The 20,784-nt window shown below is 39.5% G+C and overlaps 1 protein-coding gene across 1 annotated transcript in view; it reads right to left on the bottom strand.

Moving 5' to 3' along the window:
• The window catches only part of RFX4 (regulatory factor X4), a gene marked incomplete at both ends in the record, with an annotated part of 171,482 nt that overhangs the window by 125,554 nt on the left and 25,144 nt on the right, over window positions 1-20,784 (bottom strand). The window contains one exon of the mRNA XM_082636573.1: window positions 19,790-19,876. Within this exon, the coding sequence (XP_082492699.1) occupies window positions 19,790-19,876 (87 nt within the window). The remainder of the gene's footprint in view (window positions 1-19,789; window positions 19,877-20,784) is intronic.

Raw genomic sequence — 20,784 nt, 5'->3', positions numbered from 1 at the left:
TCAGGAGGGACAACAGAGCAAGGACAGAGCAGGACTTCTCAGTGAGCGCCTTTACAGCATTTTGAGTTTTGGACTGTATGAGTGTATTATCCATTCAAAAATACCCTAATTTTGAACAAATTAAAAGACTCTATTAAGGAGGGAACGTCAGAAGGAAGAACCTCTTCAAATGGTTAAGTGGTCCTGGAGTGCCAAAAACTGAAAGTGAATTACAACTATTACTTGTAATCTAGCGTGGCTTTATAGTATTTTGCTTTGCTAACATCCATTACTTAATAAACACTCACTGAGGGGCTTCCCTGGTGGCGCAGTGGTTGAGAGTCTGCCTGCCAATGCAGGGGACGCGGGTTCATGCCCCGGTCCGGGAGGATCCCACATGCCGCGGAGCGGCTGGGCCCGTGAGCCATGGCTGCTGGGCCTGCGCGTCCAGAGCCTGTGCTCCGCAACGGGAGAGGCCACAACAGTGAGAGGCCCGCGTACCGCAAAAAAAAATAATAATAATAAAATAAAATAAACACTCACTGAGCACCTACTATGTACCAGGCCTTCCATATTAAGTGCTGGCGAGACAGTCCATCAGACAGGCTCCCTTCCCCTCAGGGATTGAGGGCCCGTGGAGGGAGGGAGCAGAGGTGCAGAAGGGCCCTGGCAGTGTGCTCCACACACAGAGGAGAGAGCCTAATTCTCCTCAAGAAGAGGACAGATAGACACTCAGGGGGCAGAAAGGGCAGCCCGTGATAGATATGGAGGCTGAGAAAGGGGAAGAGTCGGTGGGTTGTCTTAAATCATAACCTAACCACTGGGCCTCCTGAGCTCTCCAGCAGTGGTTTACCTCAGTTCCCAGCCAGGACTAAAACTGCAGCGTTCACCCCACGAGGACAATTCAGCTTTTAAAAGCCATTATGGGAGGACTCTCTGTGAACTTCCCCACCCCAGACTTCCCACTCTAAGGCACTGCCCTTGCTCTAGGAGCTGTCTGAGAACCTTTCTGCTATTGGCGGGGATGGGGGCTTTTGTCCACAACTTGATGGGAATATGGATGAGTTTAACCACACATTTCTCTGGAACCCCTTCTTATGGAGTTACCAGATCCCAAATTGGAATAATAACCTGACATGCTGAGTGGAGTGAGAGAGATATGGGACTTTCACATATATAGCCCTGAAATGTGATGAGATTTTAATATGTTAATGATGAGTCACATTAGGTTGTGACCCACTGTGACCCCAGTTCTCTGCCACTGTGCTGATGAATTCCAACTTTTCCTGCCCCTGTGTTATAAATATCCTCTGTCACCACCAGTCTGTCAGTAACTGCCATGATGAGTTGGTGAAGGGCTGGGGAGGATAAAGGAAGCAGGGACATTCCAGTGGGGCAGGCAGGATGGGGGATGGCAGTTGTTAGGAGCTGTCAAAGAACAGAGGGAGCGGGACTCAGTATGGACGGTCACACACACACACACACACACGGAGCCTGATAACTCTTGACGATAAAGGGAAAACTCTGGACTCCTGCCTAGGATATAAGATAGAGGCTGAAGTCATTTGATTTAGATATTAAGGAAACGATGACCTGAAGACTAGCGGGCTTGGGCTTACATTTAATTTGTTCTGTTTCCCAAGGAGGGAAACAGGAATCCCAAGGAATCCCACAGGGTTCCTGCTCTTTGGACCCATCCTATCACCCCAGTCTCTCCAATTCTCTCCATCCCATTGATACCATGCTGGTCTACAGCCTCATCTCCTCACCTGGACCAGGTGGAAGCCCCTGAAGTGCCTCCCTGGCTTTAACCCACCTGCAAAGAACACTCCACTTTGACCTGTCACTCTTCCACCCAACTCCTTCAGTGGCTCCTTAACTATCAAACTCCAAACCACTTGTGGGAATCCAAATCCCTCAACAATATGGCCCAAACTCCCCTTCTCAGCCCTGTTTCCCATGATTCTTCAATCTCTATGCTCCAGAAAATGTAGAAAACTCTCCAAGCTCAAAACCTGCCTTGTGGCCTTTTGCCTCCCAGCCCCTTACTTAAAGGAGCCACATGGATCCTATGAGGCCCAATGCAAATGCCACCTTCTCTGAGATGCCTTCCCTGGTCACCTTCCAACCTTGTGACTGCTCCCAAACTTTAGCAAGCAATCTGATCACATGGGGGTTTGTTCAATGCAGAGTGTACCTCAGTGGGTCTGGAGTGGGCCCAAGATTCTGCATTTCTAACAAGGTTCCAGCGAGGTCGTGCTGGAGTCCAGGAACATACCTGGTATGGCACGGTAGAACACCTTGCGTAATTCAAGTTGAATTTATCACATACAATCTTGCATTATTAATACTCAAGCATGTGCCTTAGCTTCCCTTCTGGAATGAAAATTCTTTGAGAGCAGGGACCCACAGAAGAGAGAGTTTATACAGTAGACAGAGGACCAGCTATAAAATCAGACAGCCCTAAGTTTGACTCTTTACCACTTACTTGCTAGGCTATAAGTTATATAACCTCTGATTCTCAGTTTCCTCATCTGTAAAATGGAGATTAAAAAAAACCTCCCTCCCAGAGTATTAGAGGAAAGAGTGGCTGTGATTATGCCTGGCACGCTGCCTGATGCTGAATATATTTTAATTTTGGCTCCCTGCTCTTTCCTTCCATGTATAACTTTGGGCTTTCCACAGAGTCTTATATGTAATAAGTGCGCAGGGAATCTTCTGGGCCCAATTTCTACAGAAACTTCTGTTCCAACCTGTACAATTCTTGTCAATCCACACTGCTAAGCTTTCCTCTCTAGATAGAATGCTCAAACCAGTTATGAACCTGATAATATTTTACAGTCATAGTCTCCCTGTTTGTTGGTAGGCATGCCATATGTTTCTAAACATAAAGATCTGCTGACATCTGCCAGGGGTAAACTGCAACTTATTCAGGTTGGGAATGAAAATTTATTTGACCCTAACTATGGTAAATAACCCATCCACTCTCGTTCAGACTTCCACTCATCAGGCATTCAGGGCTTGACCTCACTGGTCCAGGGTTTTCTTCCCAACTGTATTCCATCAAAATGTCCCATGTCCCATTTCTTCATGCTCCCTGAAGCCCTAGTTACTCAATTAAACTGATCTTTTCTGAGCTGCTAAAAGGGACATAACAGGAAGACCATTAGATAGAAATCAGAAGACCTGGGTTTACAATATTGATTTTAGCACTATCCAAGAGTATGATTTTAGACAAATACTTCCCTTCTCTGAGCCTCAGTTTCGTCATCCATAAAACTGGAGAGTGGGCTAACACAATCTATAAAGGCTCAAAGTCTCTTCTAGGCTAACAAACTGATTATCCTCCCACTCCACTTCATTCGAACCAGCATTCTCCTCATGCTAATGCCCAGCTCTTACTCAGGCCAGTGGAAGAAATATTTTTCAGCAGGTGGAATTTTGACCTCTCTCAAATCACCCTGCGAAGGCATTGTTACCTGCTTGGCGTGGCTCAGAGATAAACTCTAGAGCACACCATTTAGCTTGCCACTCAATAGCTAGTCTTCCATTTTTTCTGCCTGCTAATCAAACCCGGTCTGGGAAGGTTTGTGTCCCGGTCTGGGAAGATCCCACATGCCGCTGAGCGGCTGGGCCTGTGAGCCATGGCCGCTGAGCCTGTGTGTCCAGAGCCTGTGCTCCGCAACGGGACAGGCCACAACAGTGAGAGGCCCACGTACCACAAAAAACAAAAATAAAATAAACAAACAAACACATAAATAAATAAAAATAATAAAAAAACAAGAGAGAGCAAGATGGTGGAGTAGAAGGACGTGCGCTCACTCCCTCTTGTAAGAGCATGGGAATCACAACTAACTGCTGAACAATCATCGACAGGAAGACACTGGAACTCACCAGAAAAGATACCCCACATCCAAAGACAAAGGAGAAGCCACAATGAGACGGTAGGAGGAGCGCAGTCACAATAAAATCAAATCCCATAACTGCTGGGTGGGCGACTCACAAACTGGAGAACACTTATACCACAGAAGTCCACCCACTGGAGTGAAGGTTCTGAGCCCCATGTCAGGCTTCCCAACCTGGGATCTGGCAACGGGAGGAGGAATTCCTAGAGAATTACACTTTGAAGGCTAGTAGGATTTGATTGCAGGACTTCGACAGGACTGGGGAAACAGAGACTCCACTCTTGGAGGGCACGGACAAAGTGTACGCATTGACACCCAGGGGAAGGAGTGGTGACCCCATAGGAAACTGAACCAGACCTACCTGCCAGTGTTAGAGGGACTCCTACAGAGGTGGGGCATGGCTGTGGCTCACCATGAGGTCAAGGACACTGGCAGCAGAAGTTCTGGGAAGTACTCCTTGGCGTGAGCCCTCCCACAGTCCGCCATTAGCCCACCAAAGAGCCTGGGTAGGCTCCACTGTTGGGTCGCCTAAGGCCAAACAATCAACAGGGAGGAAACTCAGTCCCACCAATCAGCCGACAAGTGGATTAAAGTTTTACTGAGCTCTGCCCACCAGAGTAACACCCAGCTCTACCCACCACCAGTTCCTCCCATCAGGAAAGTTGCACAAGCCTCTGAGATAGCCTCATCCACCAGAGGGCAGACAGCAGAAGCAAGAAGAACTACAGTCCTGCAGCCTGTGGAACAAAATCCACATTCACAGAAAGATAGACAAGATGAAAAGGCAGAGGGCTATGTACCAGATGAAGGAACAAGATAAAACCACAGAAAAATAACTAAATGAAGTGGAGATAGGCAAACTTCCAGAAAAAGAAATCAGAATAATGATAGTGAAGATGATCCAGGACCTTGGAAAAAGAATGGAGGCAAAGATCAAGAAGATGCAAGAAATGTTTAACAAAGACCTAGAAGAATTAAAGAACAAACACCTAGAAGAATTAAAGAACAAACAAACAGAAATGAACAATACAATAACTGAAGTGAAAAATACATTAGAAGGAATCAGTAGCAGAATAACTGAGGCAGAAAAACGGATAAGTGACCTGTAAGACAAAATGGTGGAATTCACTGCTGCAGAACAGAATAAAGAAAAAAGAATGAAAAGAAATGAAGACAGCCTAAGAGATCTCTGGGACAACATTAAACACAACAACATTCACATGATAGGGGGTCCCAGAAAGAGAATAGAGAGAGAAAGGACCCAAGAAAATATTTGAAGAGATTATAGTCAAAAACTTCCCTAACATGGGAACGGAAATAGCCACCCAAGTCCAGGAAGCCCAGAGAGTCCCAGGCATGATAAACCCAAGGAGAAACATGCCAAGACACACAGTAATCAAATTGACAAAAATTAAAGACAAAGAAAAATTATTGAAAGCAACAAGGGAAAAACAACAAATAACATACAAGAGAACTCCCATAAGGTTAACAGCTGATATCTCAGCAGAAACTCTACAAGCCAGAAGGGAGTAGTATGACATATTTAAAGTGATGAAAGGGAAGAACCTACAACCAAGATTATGCTACCTGGCAAGGATCTCATTCAGATTCGATAGAGAAATCAAAAGCTTTACAGACAAGCAAAGCTAAGGGAATTCAGCACCACCAAACCAGCTCTACAACAAATGCTAAAGGAACTTCTCTAAGTGGGAAACACAAGAGAAGAAAAGGACCTACAAAAACAAACCCAAAACAATTAAGAAAATGGTAATAGGAACATACATATCGATAATTACCTTAAATGTGAATGCATTAAATGCTCCAACCAAAAGACATAGGCTCGCTGAATGGATACAAAAACAAGACCCATATATATGCTGTCTACAAGAGACCCATTTCAGACCTAGGGACACATACGACTGAAAGTGAGGGGATGGAAAAAGATATTCCCTGCAAATGGAAATCAAAAGAAAGGTGGAGTAGCAATACTCATAACATATAAACTAGACTTTAAAATAAAGAATGTTACAAGGGACAAAGAAGGACACTACATAATGATCAAGGGATCAATCCAAAAAGAAGATATAACAATTATAAATATAAATGCACTCAAAAATAGGAGCACCTCAATATATAAGGCAACTGCTAACAGCTATAAAAGAGGAAACCGACAGCAACACAATAATAGTGGGAGACTTTAACACCTCACTTACACCAATGGACAGAACATCCAAACAGAAAATTAATAAGGAAACACAAACTTTAAGTGACACAATAGACCAGATAGATTTAATTGATATTTATAGGACATTCCATCCAAAAACAGCAGATTACACTTTCTTCTCAAGTGCACATGGAACATTCTCCAGGATAGGTCACATCTTGGGTCACAAATCAAGCCTCAGTAAATTTAAGAAAACTGAAATCATATCAAGCATCTTTTCTGACCACAATGCTAGGAGACTAGAAATCAATTACAGGGAAAAAAAATGTAAAAAACACAAACACATGGAAGCTAAACAATACTTTACTAAATAACCAAGAGATCACTGAAGAAATCAAAGAGGAAGTCAAAAAATACCTAGAGACAAATGACAATGAAAACACGATGATCCAAAACCTATGGGATGCAGCAAAAGCAGTTCTAAGAGGGAGGTTTATAGCTATACAAGCCTACCTCAAGAAACAAGAAAATTCTCAAATAAACAATCTAACCTTATGCCTAAACAAACTGGAGAAAGAAGAACAAACAAAACCCAAGGTTAGCAGAAGGAAAGAAATCATAAAGATGAGAGCAGAAATAAATGAAATAGAAACAAAGAAAACAATAGCAAAGATCAACAGAAGTAAAAGCTGGTTCTTTGAGAAGATAAACAAAATTGATAAACCATTAGCCAGACTCATCAAGAAAAAGAGGGAGAGGACTCAAATTAATAAAAATAGAAATGAAAAGGAGAAGTTACAACAGACACCGCAGAAATACAAAGCATCCTAAGAGACTACTACAAGCAACTCTATGCCAATAAAATGGACAACCCGGAAGAAATGGACAAATCCTTAGAAAGGTATAACCTTCCAAGACTGAACCAGGAAGAAATAGAAAATATGAACAGATCAATCACAAGGCATGAAATTGAAACTGTGATTAAAAATCTTCCAACAAACAAAAGTCCAGGACCAGATGGCTTCATAGGTGAATTCTATCAAACATTTAGAGAAGAGCTAACACTCATCATTCTGAAACTCTTCCAAAAAACTAAAGAGGAAGGAACACTCCAAAACTCATTCTATGAGGCCACCATCACCCTGATACCAAAACCAGACAGAGATACTACAAAAAAAGAAAATTACGGACCAATGTCACTGATGAATATAGATGCAAAAATCCTCAACAAAATACTAACAAACCGAATCCAATAAAGAATAAAAGGATCATACACCATGATCAAGTAGGATTTATCAGGAATCAGGATTTATCAGGGCATCATCAGGAAATCTACAAATAACAAATGCTGGAGAGGGTGTGGAGAAAAGGGAACCCTCTTGCACTGTTGGTGGGCTTGTAAATTGATATAGCCACTACGGAGAACAGTATGGAGGTTCCTTAAAAAACTAAAAATAGAATTACCATATGACCCAGCAATCCTACTACTGGGCCCAAAGAAAACCATAATTCAAAAAGTCACATGTACCCCAGTGTTCACTGCAGCACTATTTACAATAGCCAGGTCATGGAAGCAACCTAAATACCCATCGACAGAAGAATGGATAAAGAAGATGTGGTACATATATACAATGGAATATTACTCAGCCATAAAAAGGAACGAAATTGGGTCATCTGTAGAGACATGGATGGATCTAGAGACTGTCATACAGAGTGAAGTAAGTCAGAAAAACAAATATCGTATATTAACGCATGTATGTGGAACCTAGAAAAATGGTACAGATGAACTTGTTTGCAGAGCAGAAACTGAGACAGAGATGTAGAGAACAAACGTATGGACACCAAGGGGGAAAGTGGTGGGGGCAGGGGGTGGTTTGATGAATTGAGAGATTGGGATTAACATGAATACACTAATATGTATAAAATGGATAACTAATAAGAACCTGCTGTATAAAAAAATAAATAAAGAAAAGAAAATTTAAAAAATAAAAGAAAAAGAAAAAACAAAACAAAAGAACATTTTTAGATCATCGGCTGTATAAAAACAAGAGACAGGCTGGATTTGAAGTGGGGGCAATCCAACCATTGTAATTCTATTCTTTTCTATTATTTTGACAAATATTCACTCTCTTATTTTCCCTTTCAGCTACAGATTAGATAAAGTTTTGGACACAAACAAAGTAAAAAAAATGTCTACAGAGGGCTTCTGGGAAAGCTGTTTTCTTCTTCTTCCTTTTTATTTATTTGTTTGTTTGTTTGTTTATTTGGCTGCTCTGCATGCTATGAGGGATCTCAGTTCCCCGACCAGGGACTGAACCCGTGCCCCTGCAATGGAAATGCAGTGTCTTAACCACTGGACCACCAGGGAAGTCCCTGTTGTTGTTTTCTGATAAAAGGAAAACACATAAGAGGAAAGCTACCTGGTGCCTTGTTTTACCCCATCCAGCTGTTTTAAATGTGGACCTGAATCCTGGTCCTGAAGCAGCAATCTTGTGACCATGAGGCCACAAGCCAACATGAGGACAAAACACCAACAACTTTGGAAGACTTCGCAGAAATACATACAGAGCCTGGGTCCCAGATGATGTTGAGCTCTTGAATAAACCTAGGAACTTTCTACCTCTCATCTTTTGGTTAAATAAGATAGTAAATATTTACACAGTTTAAACCACTGTCAGGTTACTGTCTTTTACAATCCAAAACACTCTTAAAATACTAAAATGAAGAGAAAAATTAATTTTTGAAACTTCAGCCATATTCTAAGGCCCCCACTATGTGCCAAGACCTGGGGTTACAACAGTGAACCACACAACATTCCCACCCTCATGGGGCTTTCAGTCGAGTGGAAGAGATGACAAGGCACAGACAAGTATTAACATACCAATCAGCCGCTGAGAGGGAGTGCTGGGCCTTCCTAACTCTGGCCTTGGTATCCCTATGGACAAGGTATGAAATCCTCAAAAGTTTTTGAAGCATTACCTTCTGAGAGGCAGAACAGTGCAAAGACCAACTGCCTAATGTTCAAAGGCAGACATACAGACCTGGGCTGAAATCCTAGCTCTACCACTTACCAGCCGTGTAACTTTGGGCAAATTATGTAACACCTTTGAACCTCAGTTTTCCCATGTATAAAATGAAGCTCATAAGAATAAGTTACCTCCTAGGACCACTGTGATAATTGAATGGGATATTGGAATTAAAGCACTTCTCACTGCTTAACAGATGATAGCCATATATACATGTTAACTATAAATATATACATATATACAACTTTGTTTAACAATATATGCTTAGAAGAACAACCAGAAGGAAATACAAAAACATCAAGAGTGGTTACCTCTGGATAGTGGGATAGAGGCAATTATTTTTCTTCCTCATATCTTTTCTCCTACATTTTTCAAATATATACATGCATGACTCGTATAGCCAGGGGGTATATTTCTTTAATGTAGAATTTTTGCGTTTTGAAAGCAAAAACAAAATATGGACTGATAGAAGTCAGGTGGCCCATGTTTTAGATCTAGCACTGGCACCAACATGAGCTCCACATCAACCCTAGATTTGTTCCTGAGGATATTTCTAAATTGCTACACTGGAACCTAAGCAAAGAGTGTAGTCTATTGGGCTGATGAGACTGAAGTCAAAGTTTGTAGATGACAGAGTGGCTAAGATATAAGGAGCAACATTCCAGAGAGAAGAGAAGACAGACATGCCTGCATTCAAACTCCCCTCAAGTCTTTAGCCCATTCCTATGCTGCACATGCAGAGAGTGAGAAACCAAAAAAAACAAAGAGAAAACATCAGCTTAGGGGCTAAAGAGCTGGTCATTGATTAGCTAGGGTGTCAGAAGTTGGAGTTCAAGCTGGGTCAAGGTAGAAGGAACTTGGTAAATACCCAGGGCTTTCAGTTGTGGACCCAGAAAAGCTATGATCTAGGAGTAAAGACCACACTCTGGTAGTATGGACAAAATTGAAATAGACTGGACTTAAACAAGGCTTGACAGGATCAAGGAGACTTGCTGGTTCTCTATCTGCCTGCTAGAACAAAATTTAACACTCTGTGGAGGATGTTATTAACATCATTCACCCAAAACCTCTCCAACTTTGCATCCATAATGTCGAGCACTGAATCTAAAACTATAAGGTACATTGAAAAACAAGACCAAAACACTGAAATCCAAGGAAAAAACTGATAATAGAAATAGATCCAGAGATGACTGAGATATTAGAGTTATCAGACAGGGACTTTAAAATAACTATGGTTAATAAGATTAAGGAGATAGAGGAAAGGACATTCAAACTAGAGGAAGTGATGGACAAAACAGATGAAAAGTGTAGAATATCAACTGAGATTTGGAAAAAAAAAAAGAATCAACTGAGCATCTACCATAAAAGAAAGAATACAATATCTGAAATTAAGATAACTTGAGTAGGGGACTTCCCTGGTGGTCCAGTGGCTAGGACTCCAAGCTCCTAATGCAGAGGGCCCGGGTTTGATCTGTGGTCAGGGAACTAGATACCATGTGCCACAATTAAGAGTTCACATGCCACAACTAAAGATTCCTCATGCTGCAACTAAAAGATCCTGCATGCCGCAACTAAAAAAAGATCCCTCATGCCACAACGAAGATCCCACATGCCGCAACTAAGACCCAGTGCAGCCAAATAAATAGATAAATAAATGAATGAATGAATAAATAAATGAAAATAGACCACAAAACTATATAAAAAAAGATAACTTGGATGGGCTTAATAGCAGACTCTAGACATGATAGAAAATGGGAATTGAGAACTGAAAATGATGTCAACAGGAAACATCAAACTGAAGAATGAAGAGAGAAAAATGGACAAACCAGAGCAGAGCGTTAAGAAACATATGGGGTACAGTCAAAGGTCTAGTATTCATGTAACTGGAATTCAGGAGATAAGGGAGAATGGGGCAGAAAAGATATTTGAAGAGACAATGGTGAACAATTTTACAAATTTCATGAATGACAACCCACAGATGCTAGAAGCTCAGTGAACCCCAAGAAGGAAAAATATAAGAAAACCATATTTATGTACATCACACTCAAACTGCTGTAAACTAAAGAGAAAGAAAAAAACCTTCTGCCTGAGACAAAAAGAAATTGTATTCAAAGGAGTAAAAGTAAGTCTGATGACTAACTTTTTTTTAGAAGCCAGAAGACAATGCAATAAAAAATTTAAAGGGTTGAAAGGAAAAAAATCTTACCAGACTAGAATTCTATATCCAGCAAAAACGTCCTTCAAAAATGTAGGTGAAATAATAATGTTTTTCATGATCTACACTACTCTATACTGCACTACCAGAAATAGTAAAGGAGTTTCTTTGGGTTAAAGAAATAATGATCCCAGATGGAAGCATGGACTTGCTGACAAGAATGATGAGCCCTGGAAAGGGCAAATATGTGAATAAATATATTCACATATTAAAATATGTGAATGACTAATATTTAAAACAATAATAATAATAATGTCTTATAGGGCTTATAACATATGTAGATGTAAAATACATTAAAGCAATAGCACAGAGGGTGGGAAAGCGGTAAATGAGGTTAAACTATGAGAGTGTTCACACACTGTATTTGAAGTGGGGGAAGGATTAACGTGAGGCAGATGTGAAAGGAAGGGTACATAGTGCAATCCCTGAAACACTCTAAAAGAATATCTAATTGGAAAGCTAGCAGAGAAAAACATTAAAAATATTTAATTGCATTAATCCTTCCCAAAAAAGGAACAGGGAGGAATAAAGAAACAAAGTCAGATGGGAGAAATAAAAATTAAATACAGTACCAAGTTTGTTGATTTAAGCCCAACAATGTAACTAACTATATTAAATTTAAATGATCTAAATATTCCAATTAAAGATAAAGATTATCTGACTGGCTTTTTAAAACTATATAAAAAATCTTAATATTGAATTCAGAAAGGTTGAAAATTAAAAGACAAAGATACACCATAACAACCTCAATAAAAAAGAAAGCTAGGTTTTCCCTGGTGGCGCAGTGGTTGAGAGTCCGCCTGCCGATGCAGGGGACACGGGTTCATGCCCCAGTCCAGGAAGATCCCACATGCCACGGAGCGGCTGGGCCCGTGAGCCATGGCCACTGAGCCTGCGCATCCGGAGCCTGTGCTCTGCAACGGGAGAGGCCACAACAGTGAGAGGCCCACGTACCGCAAAAAACAAAACAAAACAAAACAAAAAAAACAAAGCTGGTGTAGTTATATTAACATCAGACAAAATAGACTTGAGAAAAGTATTACTAGAAATAAGGAGGGATATCTAATAATGATAAAAAGGATCATTTCAACAAGAGGATACAACAATACTAAATTTCTAAGAAATTAACACTTCAAAACACGTAAAGCAGGAATTAACAAAACTGAGGAGATAGATAACCACAATATAACACTTCTTTCAGCACCTTATAGACAACAACAAAATCCATAAGGATTTGACACATCTGAATAACATGATTAACCGACCTGACCTAATTGACAGTTACAGAACATTCCATCCAAAACCAGCAGAATACACATTCTTTACAAGCATACATGAGCATTTGCCCAATAGACCATAGGTTTGGACAAAAAAGCAAGTCTCGCTAATTTTAAATATTGAAGTCATATAGAATATGTTCTCTGACCACAGTGGATTATAATAGAAATCAGTAACAGAAAGGCAACTAGGAAATCCCCAAGTTTTTAGAAATTAAGCAATAGATTTCTAAATGAATCATAGGTAAAAGAAGAAATCGCAATAGGAATTAGAAAATAAGTTTGACTGTATGGTCATGAAAGTATGACACCAGAAGAATTATGTGATACAGTTAAGTAGTACTTAGAGGAAATTTTATAACTGTAAATGCCTATCTTAGAAAAGGTTAAAAATCAATGATCTAGGTGTCTATTTCACAATAGAAAAAGACAAAAAATTAAACTCAAAGAAAGTATATGGAAGGAAAAACTAGAGAAAAGAGCAAAAGTAAATGAAATTTTTAAAAGATGTTAATTGAGAAAAAAAAAAAAAAAGCCAAAAGTTGGATACCTGAAAAGACTAATACAATTGATAAACTCTGGCAAAACTGATCAAGAAAAAGAGAGAAAACATATCAGAAATGAAAGGAGGACATTATTGTAGATGCTAAAAACATGACAAAAAGTAATAAAAGGAAAGTTTAAACAATATCATGTAAATAAATTTGAAAATTTAGATGAAATGAATTCCTTAAAAATAACAATTTGCTTAAAGTAACAAAACAAGAAATAGAAAAATATGAATAATTCTATTGCTATTTTAAAAACTGAATCCATCATTAAAAACTTTCCCTCGGGCTTCCCTGGTGGCGCAGTGGTTGAGAGTCTGCCTGCCGATGCAGGGGACGCGGGTTCGTGCCCCGATCCAGGAGGATCCCACATGCCGCGGAGCGGCTGGGCCCGTGAGCCATGGCCGCTGAGCTTGCGCGTCTGGAGCCTGTGCTCCGCGGCGGGAGAGGCCACAACAGTGAGAGGCCCGCGTACCGCAAAAAAAAAAAAAAAAAAAAAAATCTGCCTGGTGCTTTCATGCAACCCATGCCAACTGGGTTAGAATCATCCCTTCTTAGGTCAGGCATGACCCATGGCATGTCTCTTTGTGTTCCCAACTTCTTATCTGCATCATCCTGTCTGTACTCCATCCTCCGTTCTCTACCCTGAAAAAAAAAAAAAAAAAAAAAAAAAAAAACTTTCCCTCAAGAAAAACTCCAAACCCAGATGACTTCAATGTTAAGTTTTTCCTAATATTTAAGAAATATATGAAGCCAATCTTACACAAACTTTTCAAAAGAACAGAAAATAAAAGAAAGTTTCCACATCTTTTTATAAGGACTATATAATCTTGATGCCAAAACCTGACGAGGATAAAAGGAAAATCATTGGTCAATAAATCTAATAAACAGAGATGTCAAAATTCTTAACAAAATAGTAGTCGATCTAACCGAGAAAAATACAAAAACTTAAACTTTTGACCAAGTGCAGTGTCTTCTAGGAATGCAAGATTGGTTTAACATTCGAAAATTTAATCAATGTAATTCATGACATTAACAGAATAAAGGAGAAAAACATATGATCAGCTCATATGTTCAGCTCAGTAAACCATTTGATAAAGTTCAACACCCATTTAAGAAAAGTCTCTCAGCAAACCAGGGATTCAATAATGATACCTACAGGAAGTTCATAACAACCATCACACTTAGTGGTGAAACATTAAATGTTTTCCCCTAGGTAAGGAACAAGGCAAGAATGTCTGCTATCACCACTTCAACTCAACATTGCAGTAGAGGTCCCAGCAGGTGCACTAAGGCACAGAAAAGAAATAAAAATATAAAAACTATAAAAGAAAATGCAAACCTATCATTATCTGGTGACATGATTATGTTCATAGTAAACTCATAAATAATAAGTAAATTTAGCAAAGTGCCTGGTTACAGTCATTATCTAAAAAATAAATTGCATTTTCATATACTAGCAACTGACAATTAGAAAACATTTAAAAATAATACTACTTACAATAGTACTGAAAAATATCAATTACCTAGGAATAAATCTAATGAAAGATGTGCAAAATCTCTACACTGAAATCTGCAAAACAGTGTTGAGAGAAACTAAAGGCCATCTAACACATGGAGGTTTAAAGCACATACACAGATTAGAAATTTGATGTCCGCAAGATGTTATTCTTCTGAAATTAACTGTGGATACAATGTAATCCCAATCAAAATCCTAGCAGATTTTTTTGTGCATGTGAAAATAGATAAGCTGATTCTAAAATCTATATAGAAATATTAAGAACTTAACCAAAACCATCTTGAAAAAGAGGTCTTATGCCACCATGTATTACAATGTACCATAAAAGGTACAGTAATAAAGATTATTGTACTGGCTCTAAAACAGACAAGCAGATCAATGATTCAGAATAAAGATCAAGACATAGATCCACATGTATATGATCTCCTGACTTATGACCAGTGGGTAAAGGACAGTCTTTTCAGAAAAAATGGTGCTCTATCAGTCAAAATTAAAAATAAAAAAAGAATTTTGACTCCTCCCTCACACCATTTACAAAAATTCCAGATGTCTGTTGATAGGAAAGTATAAGGTAAAATAATAAAAATTCTAGATAATAACATGAAGAAAACCTTCATGACCTTAGGTAGGCAAAAATTTCTGAATATGACACAAAAGCACTAACTATAAAAGAAAAACACTGATAAACTGGGTTTTATTAGAAGTAAGAACTTCTGTTCATCAAAAGATACCACTAAAAGAATGAAAAGGCAGACCACAAACTTCAATACTTTTATCTGACAAATATCTCCTATTCAAAATATAAAAACAACTCTTAGAAATCATTAAGGGAAAGACAAATAGCACAATCAAAAAACAACAACAAACAACAACAACAAAACCTGACAAGTAAAATCCTGAACAGGTAGTTCACAAAAGAGGATGTCCACAAGAATATTCAGAGCACCAATCCTCCTCAAACTCCTCCTAAAAATGGAAGAGGAGTGAACACTTCCAAACTCATTCTACAAGCCCAGCATTACCCTGATACCAAAGCCAGATGAAGACACTATAAGAAAACTACAGATCAATATCCTTTATGTACAGTGATGCAAAAATCCCCAAGAAAATGCTAGTTAACATAATTCAACAGTGTATTAAAAGGATTATACACTATGACCAAGTGGGATTATTACTTGAATGCTAGGATAGTTCAACATACAAAACGCAATCCATATAATAAACCACATTAACAGAACAACCACATGATCATCTCAATTGATGCAGAAATAGCATTTGATAAAATTCAAAATCTTTTCATGATAAAAATACTCAACAAAATAGGAAGAGAAGAAAACTATTTTAACAGAGTAAAGCCCAAATGAAAAACCCACAGCAAACATCATACTTGGTGGAAAGACTACAAGCTTTTCCTCTAAGATGAGGAACACTTTTGCCATTCCTATTTAACATACTACCAGAAGAAGAACACACACACACTGCTAGAACTAATAATGAATTGAGCAAAGTTGCAAGATACAGAATCAACATACAAAGTCCGCTGCATTTTTCTGCACTACCAATGAACAATCCAAAAAGGAAATTAAGAAAACAACTCTAGGGACTTCCCTGGTGGTCCACTGGTAAAGAATCCGCCTTCCAATGCAGGGGACGTGGGTTCGATCCCTGGTCGGGGAACTAAGATCCCACATGCCGGGGGGCAACAAAGCCCGAGTGCCACAACTATTGAGCTCGCGCGCCTCAACTAGAGAGCCCACATGCCACAAACTACAGAGCCTACGTGCTCTGGAGCCCGTGCCACAACTAGAGAAGAGAAAACCCGCACTCCACAAGTAGAGAGAAGCCTGCGTACTGCAACGAAGAGCCTGCGTGCCACAGCAAAGACCCGACACAGCCAAATAAATAAATATTTAAAAAAAGAAAGAAAACAATTCTGTTTACAATAGCACCAAAAGGAATAAAATACTTAGAAATAAACTTAACCAAGGAAGCAAAAGGCTTGTACACTGAAACTATAAAACATTGCTGAAAGAATTAAAGAAGACATCAGTAAATGTGAAAACATCCTGTGTTTATGGACTGGAAGACTTAATATTGTTAAGATGTCAATACTATCCAAAGAGATCTATAGATTCGATGCAATCCCTAGAAAAATCTTAACAACACTTTTTTGCAGAAATAGAAAAATCCATCCTAAAATTCATATGGAATCTCAAGGGACTCTGAATAGCCAAAACAATCTTGAAAAAGAACATTAAAGATCTCACATTTCCTGATTTCAAAACTCAGTACAAAGCTACAGTAATTAAAACAGTGTGGTACTGGCATAGAGACAGACATATAGACCAATGAACAGAATAGAGAGTCCAGATACATACACAGTCAAATGACTTTTGACAAGGGTGTCAACATTCAATGGGGAAAGCACAGTCTTTTCAACAAATGGTGTTGGGAAAAATGGATATCCACAAACAAAAGAATGAATGTGAATCCTTACCTTACACCATGTATAAAAATTAACTCAAAATGGATCAAAGAACTAAACATAAGAGCTAAAACTATAAAACTTTTGAAAGAAAACATAGAGGAAAACCTTCATGACACTGGATTTGGCAATGATTTCTTGGATATGACACCAAAGCACAGGCAACAAAAGAAAAAATAAATAAATTAGACTACATAAAAATTGAAAACTTCTGTGCATCAAAGAACACAATCAACAGAGTAAAAGGCAACCCACAGAATAAGAGAAAAATATATGCACAACATATATCTGATAAGGGGTTAATATGCAAAATATATAAAGAACTACAATTTACCAAGAAAAAAGAAACAATCTGATTTAAAAGCAGTCAAAAGACTTGAATAGACATTTCTAAAAAGAATATATACAAATAATCAATAAGCACATGAAAAGATGTTCAACATCACTAATCATTAGGGAAATTCCTACAATTCAAAAACAAAAATAAACAATTTGATTAACCAATGGTCAAAAGACTTGAATAGGCATTCCTCCAAAGTGTATATACAAATAGTCAATAAGCTCATGAAAAGATGCTCAACATCACTAATCATTAGGGAAATACAAATCAAAACCACAATTAGATACTACCTTATACACTGGAATGACTATTACAAAAAACCCCCCATGGGCCTCCCTGGTGGCGCAGTGGTTGAGAGTCCGCCTGCCGATGCAGGGGATACGGGTTCGTGCCCCGGTCTGGGAGGATCCCATATGCCGTGGAGCGGCTGGGCCCGTGAGCCATGGCCGCTGAGCCTGCGCGTCCGGAGCCTGTGCTCCGCAACGGGAGAGGCCACAACAGTGAGAGGCCCGCGTACAGCAAAAAAAAAAAAAAAACAAAAAAACAAAAAAAAAAACCCAGAAAAACAGAAAATAACAAGTATTGGCAAGGATGTCAAGAAATTGGAACTCTAGCACATTGCTCGTGAGAATGTAAAATAGTGCAGCCACCATGAAAATATGGCAGTTCCTCAAAGTATTAAACATAGAGTTACCACATGATCCAGCAATTCCACATCTGGTTATATACCCAAAAGAACTGAAAGCAGAAATCGACCAGATATTTGTATGCCCATGTTTATAGCAACATTATTCACAATAGCCAAAAGGTAGAAACAGCCCAAATGTCCATCAGTGGATGAACAGATAAACAAAATGTGGTATATACATATGAGCGAGTGTCATTCAACCTTAAAAAGGAAGGAAATTCTGATACATGCTACAACATGGATGAACCCTGAAGACATTAAGCTAAATGAAATTAGCCAGTCACAAAAGGACAAATACTATGTGATTCCACTTAAGTGAGATCCTTACAGTAGTCAAATTCATAGAGGCAGAAAGTAGAAGAGTAGTTGCTAGGGACTAGGGGGAAAGGGGAATGGAGAGTTATTGTTTAATGGGTATAGAATTTTAGTTTGGGAGATGTAAAAAGTTCTGGAGGTGGATGGTGGTGATGGTTGCAAAACAAGGGGAATGTGGGCTTCCCTGGTGGTGCAGTGGTTGAGAGTCCGCCTGCCAATGCAGGGGACGTGGGTTTGTGCCCCGGTCCAGGAGGATCCCACATGCCATGGAGTGGCTGGGCCTGTGAGCCATGGCCGCTGAGCCTGCGTGTCCGGAGCCTGTGTTCCATGATGGGAGAGGCCACAACAGTGAGAGGCCCACGTACCACAAGAAAAAAAAAAAAAAAAAACAAGGGGAATGTACTGAATGCCACTGAACTATATACTTAACACAGTTAAAATGATACATTTTATGTTAGGTATATTCCACCACAATAAAATACACTTAAAAAAAGAATGTTCAGAGATGCTTAAGAAACAGTCAAAAACTCGAAACAATTTACACTGATATGTATACACTGATCAACGTTTACACTGATATATATATTGTGATATATACATACAGTGGAGTACTATGCAGCAATGAAAAAGAAAAACTACTGTGACATACAACAGTATGGCTAAATCTTCCACGAAGATTCCCTGAATCTTTGAGAAAACTGAACTAAGGAGATGCTCTTTACCAACCAAGAGAGACACTGTCCCTGCTGGAAATGACTTTTATAATAAGTTGCCCCCTTTTTGCAGGGCTTTAGGAGCAAATACAAGTCCCAAGTAGGCTTCTGCTCTTAATATAAGGCACCCACAGCCCCAGTCTGACATAACACAGGGAAAGGTATAAACAGAGCAGTTTGTATCTTTCCATTAATACCAATTCTCTAGCCCAAGATCCAGGAGAAACTGTTACTTTCAAACACCAAGGACATTCGTGACTCTAAAACAACAGTCCCATGACACACATTAAACCCACATCTACATGGAATGGCTTTCCCATTCAAGGTCCACATTTTCCCACTGGAGCATCACTGAGATGGGGTCTTTAGGGATTCAGACAATAAAAATGTGTAAACGGCAAGTTTTTGCCATGGCCTCAGTTTCCACGTTCACCTGACTGCATTGCACTCCTTACTGAAGGATATTACAGGGAGGGCCTGGGGTATTTCATAAATGGCTGGAGAGCCTCTTGTTTCAGGTAACTTGCCCCAGTCTAGCATTCTAGAAGCACCATTCCTCATCAGGACACAGTCCGCATCCAGGACACCGTGGAAGAATGAGTTTCAAGCACTTACTTTCATCATTAGAAACATTCCCCAGAGATGTGTGGCTAGAATAACGTTTGTTTTCACTTTCATTGAGACATCTTTCAATCCAGCTCTCTAAAAAATGAAAAGAAAGAAAATCATGTTGTTGGTGTCTGTGAAGAGAAGAGAACCATCATCAATGCGCTAGATTTAAATGCCCATCAACTTTCATCTGAGATCTGCCCAGAATGGCATTGGATTTGACAGGAAGCCCCGCATACACCATTGCTGATGAGACTTGGCTGAGTAGTTTGGAGGCAAAATGGTAATTTGAAGCCCCACTTGAGTATTTCTTGGACAAATTCTACTAATTCTGGAGTATTCATAGCCCAATATTACCAACTGAGGATTATGTTTTTTCAAAAAAAGATACATTCCTGAGAACTAGATTGTAAAACAAAATTTGGTCAACTGAATCACTAGTGGTGGTTTGGAGGCTTGTAAATTAGCAGCAGAACCCTTTCTTCAAAAGAAAACAAAAAAGAAAAGCAGATACAACCCTGAAGGCTCTGGTTGAAGAAGAGGAGGGCAGGGAACCTTGCAGCTCCCCTCCCTTTGCCAGCGACCCCTGAAGGGGCTCTTCCAAGCAGAGACTGAAGGTCACTGCAGGAGGAGGCACCAAAAGCTCTGTAATAGTTATCCATTACTTTTGAAATCCAGAGGACCATGGTTTTTTAAAAATCCAGTTCCAAAGGCTACAAATGTACTTTCCACAATGTAGCATAATGCTTATTTTATCATCTAGACCAGGGGTCCCCAACCCCTGGGCCAAAGGACCAGTACCGGTCCATGGCCTGTTAGGAACCGGGCTGCACAGCAGGAGGTGAGAGGCGGGCAAGCGAGCAAAGCTTCATCTGTATTTACAGCTGCTCCCCGTCGCTCACATTATGGCCTGAACTCTGCCTCCTGTCAACATTATGGTGAGTTGTGTAATTATTTCATTGTATATTACAATGTAATAATAATAGAAATAAAGTGCACAG

The sequence above is a fragment of the Mesoplodon mirus genome (genome assembly GCF_964341445.2).
Source record: "Mesoplodon mirus genome assembly, chromosome: 11".
Classification (NCBI taxonomy): Eukaryota; Metazoa; Chordata; class Mammalia; order Artiodactyla; family Ziphiidae; genus Mesoplodon; species Mesoplodon mirus.
The sequence above is the reverse complement of the archived record's forward strand: the minus strand, read 5'-3'. Positions and strand labels throughout refer to the sequence as shown.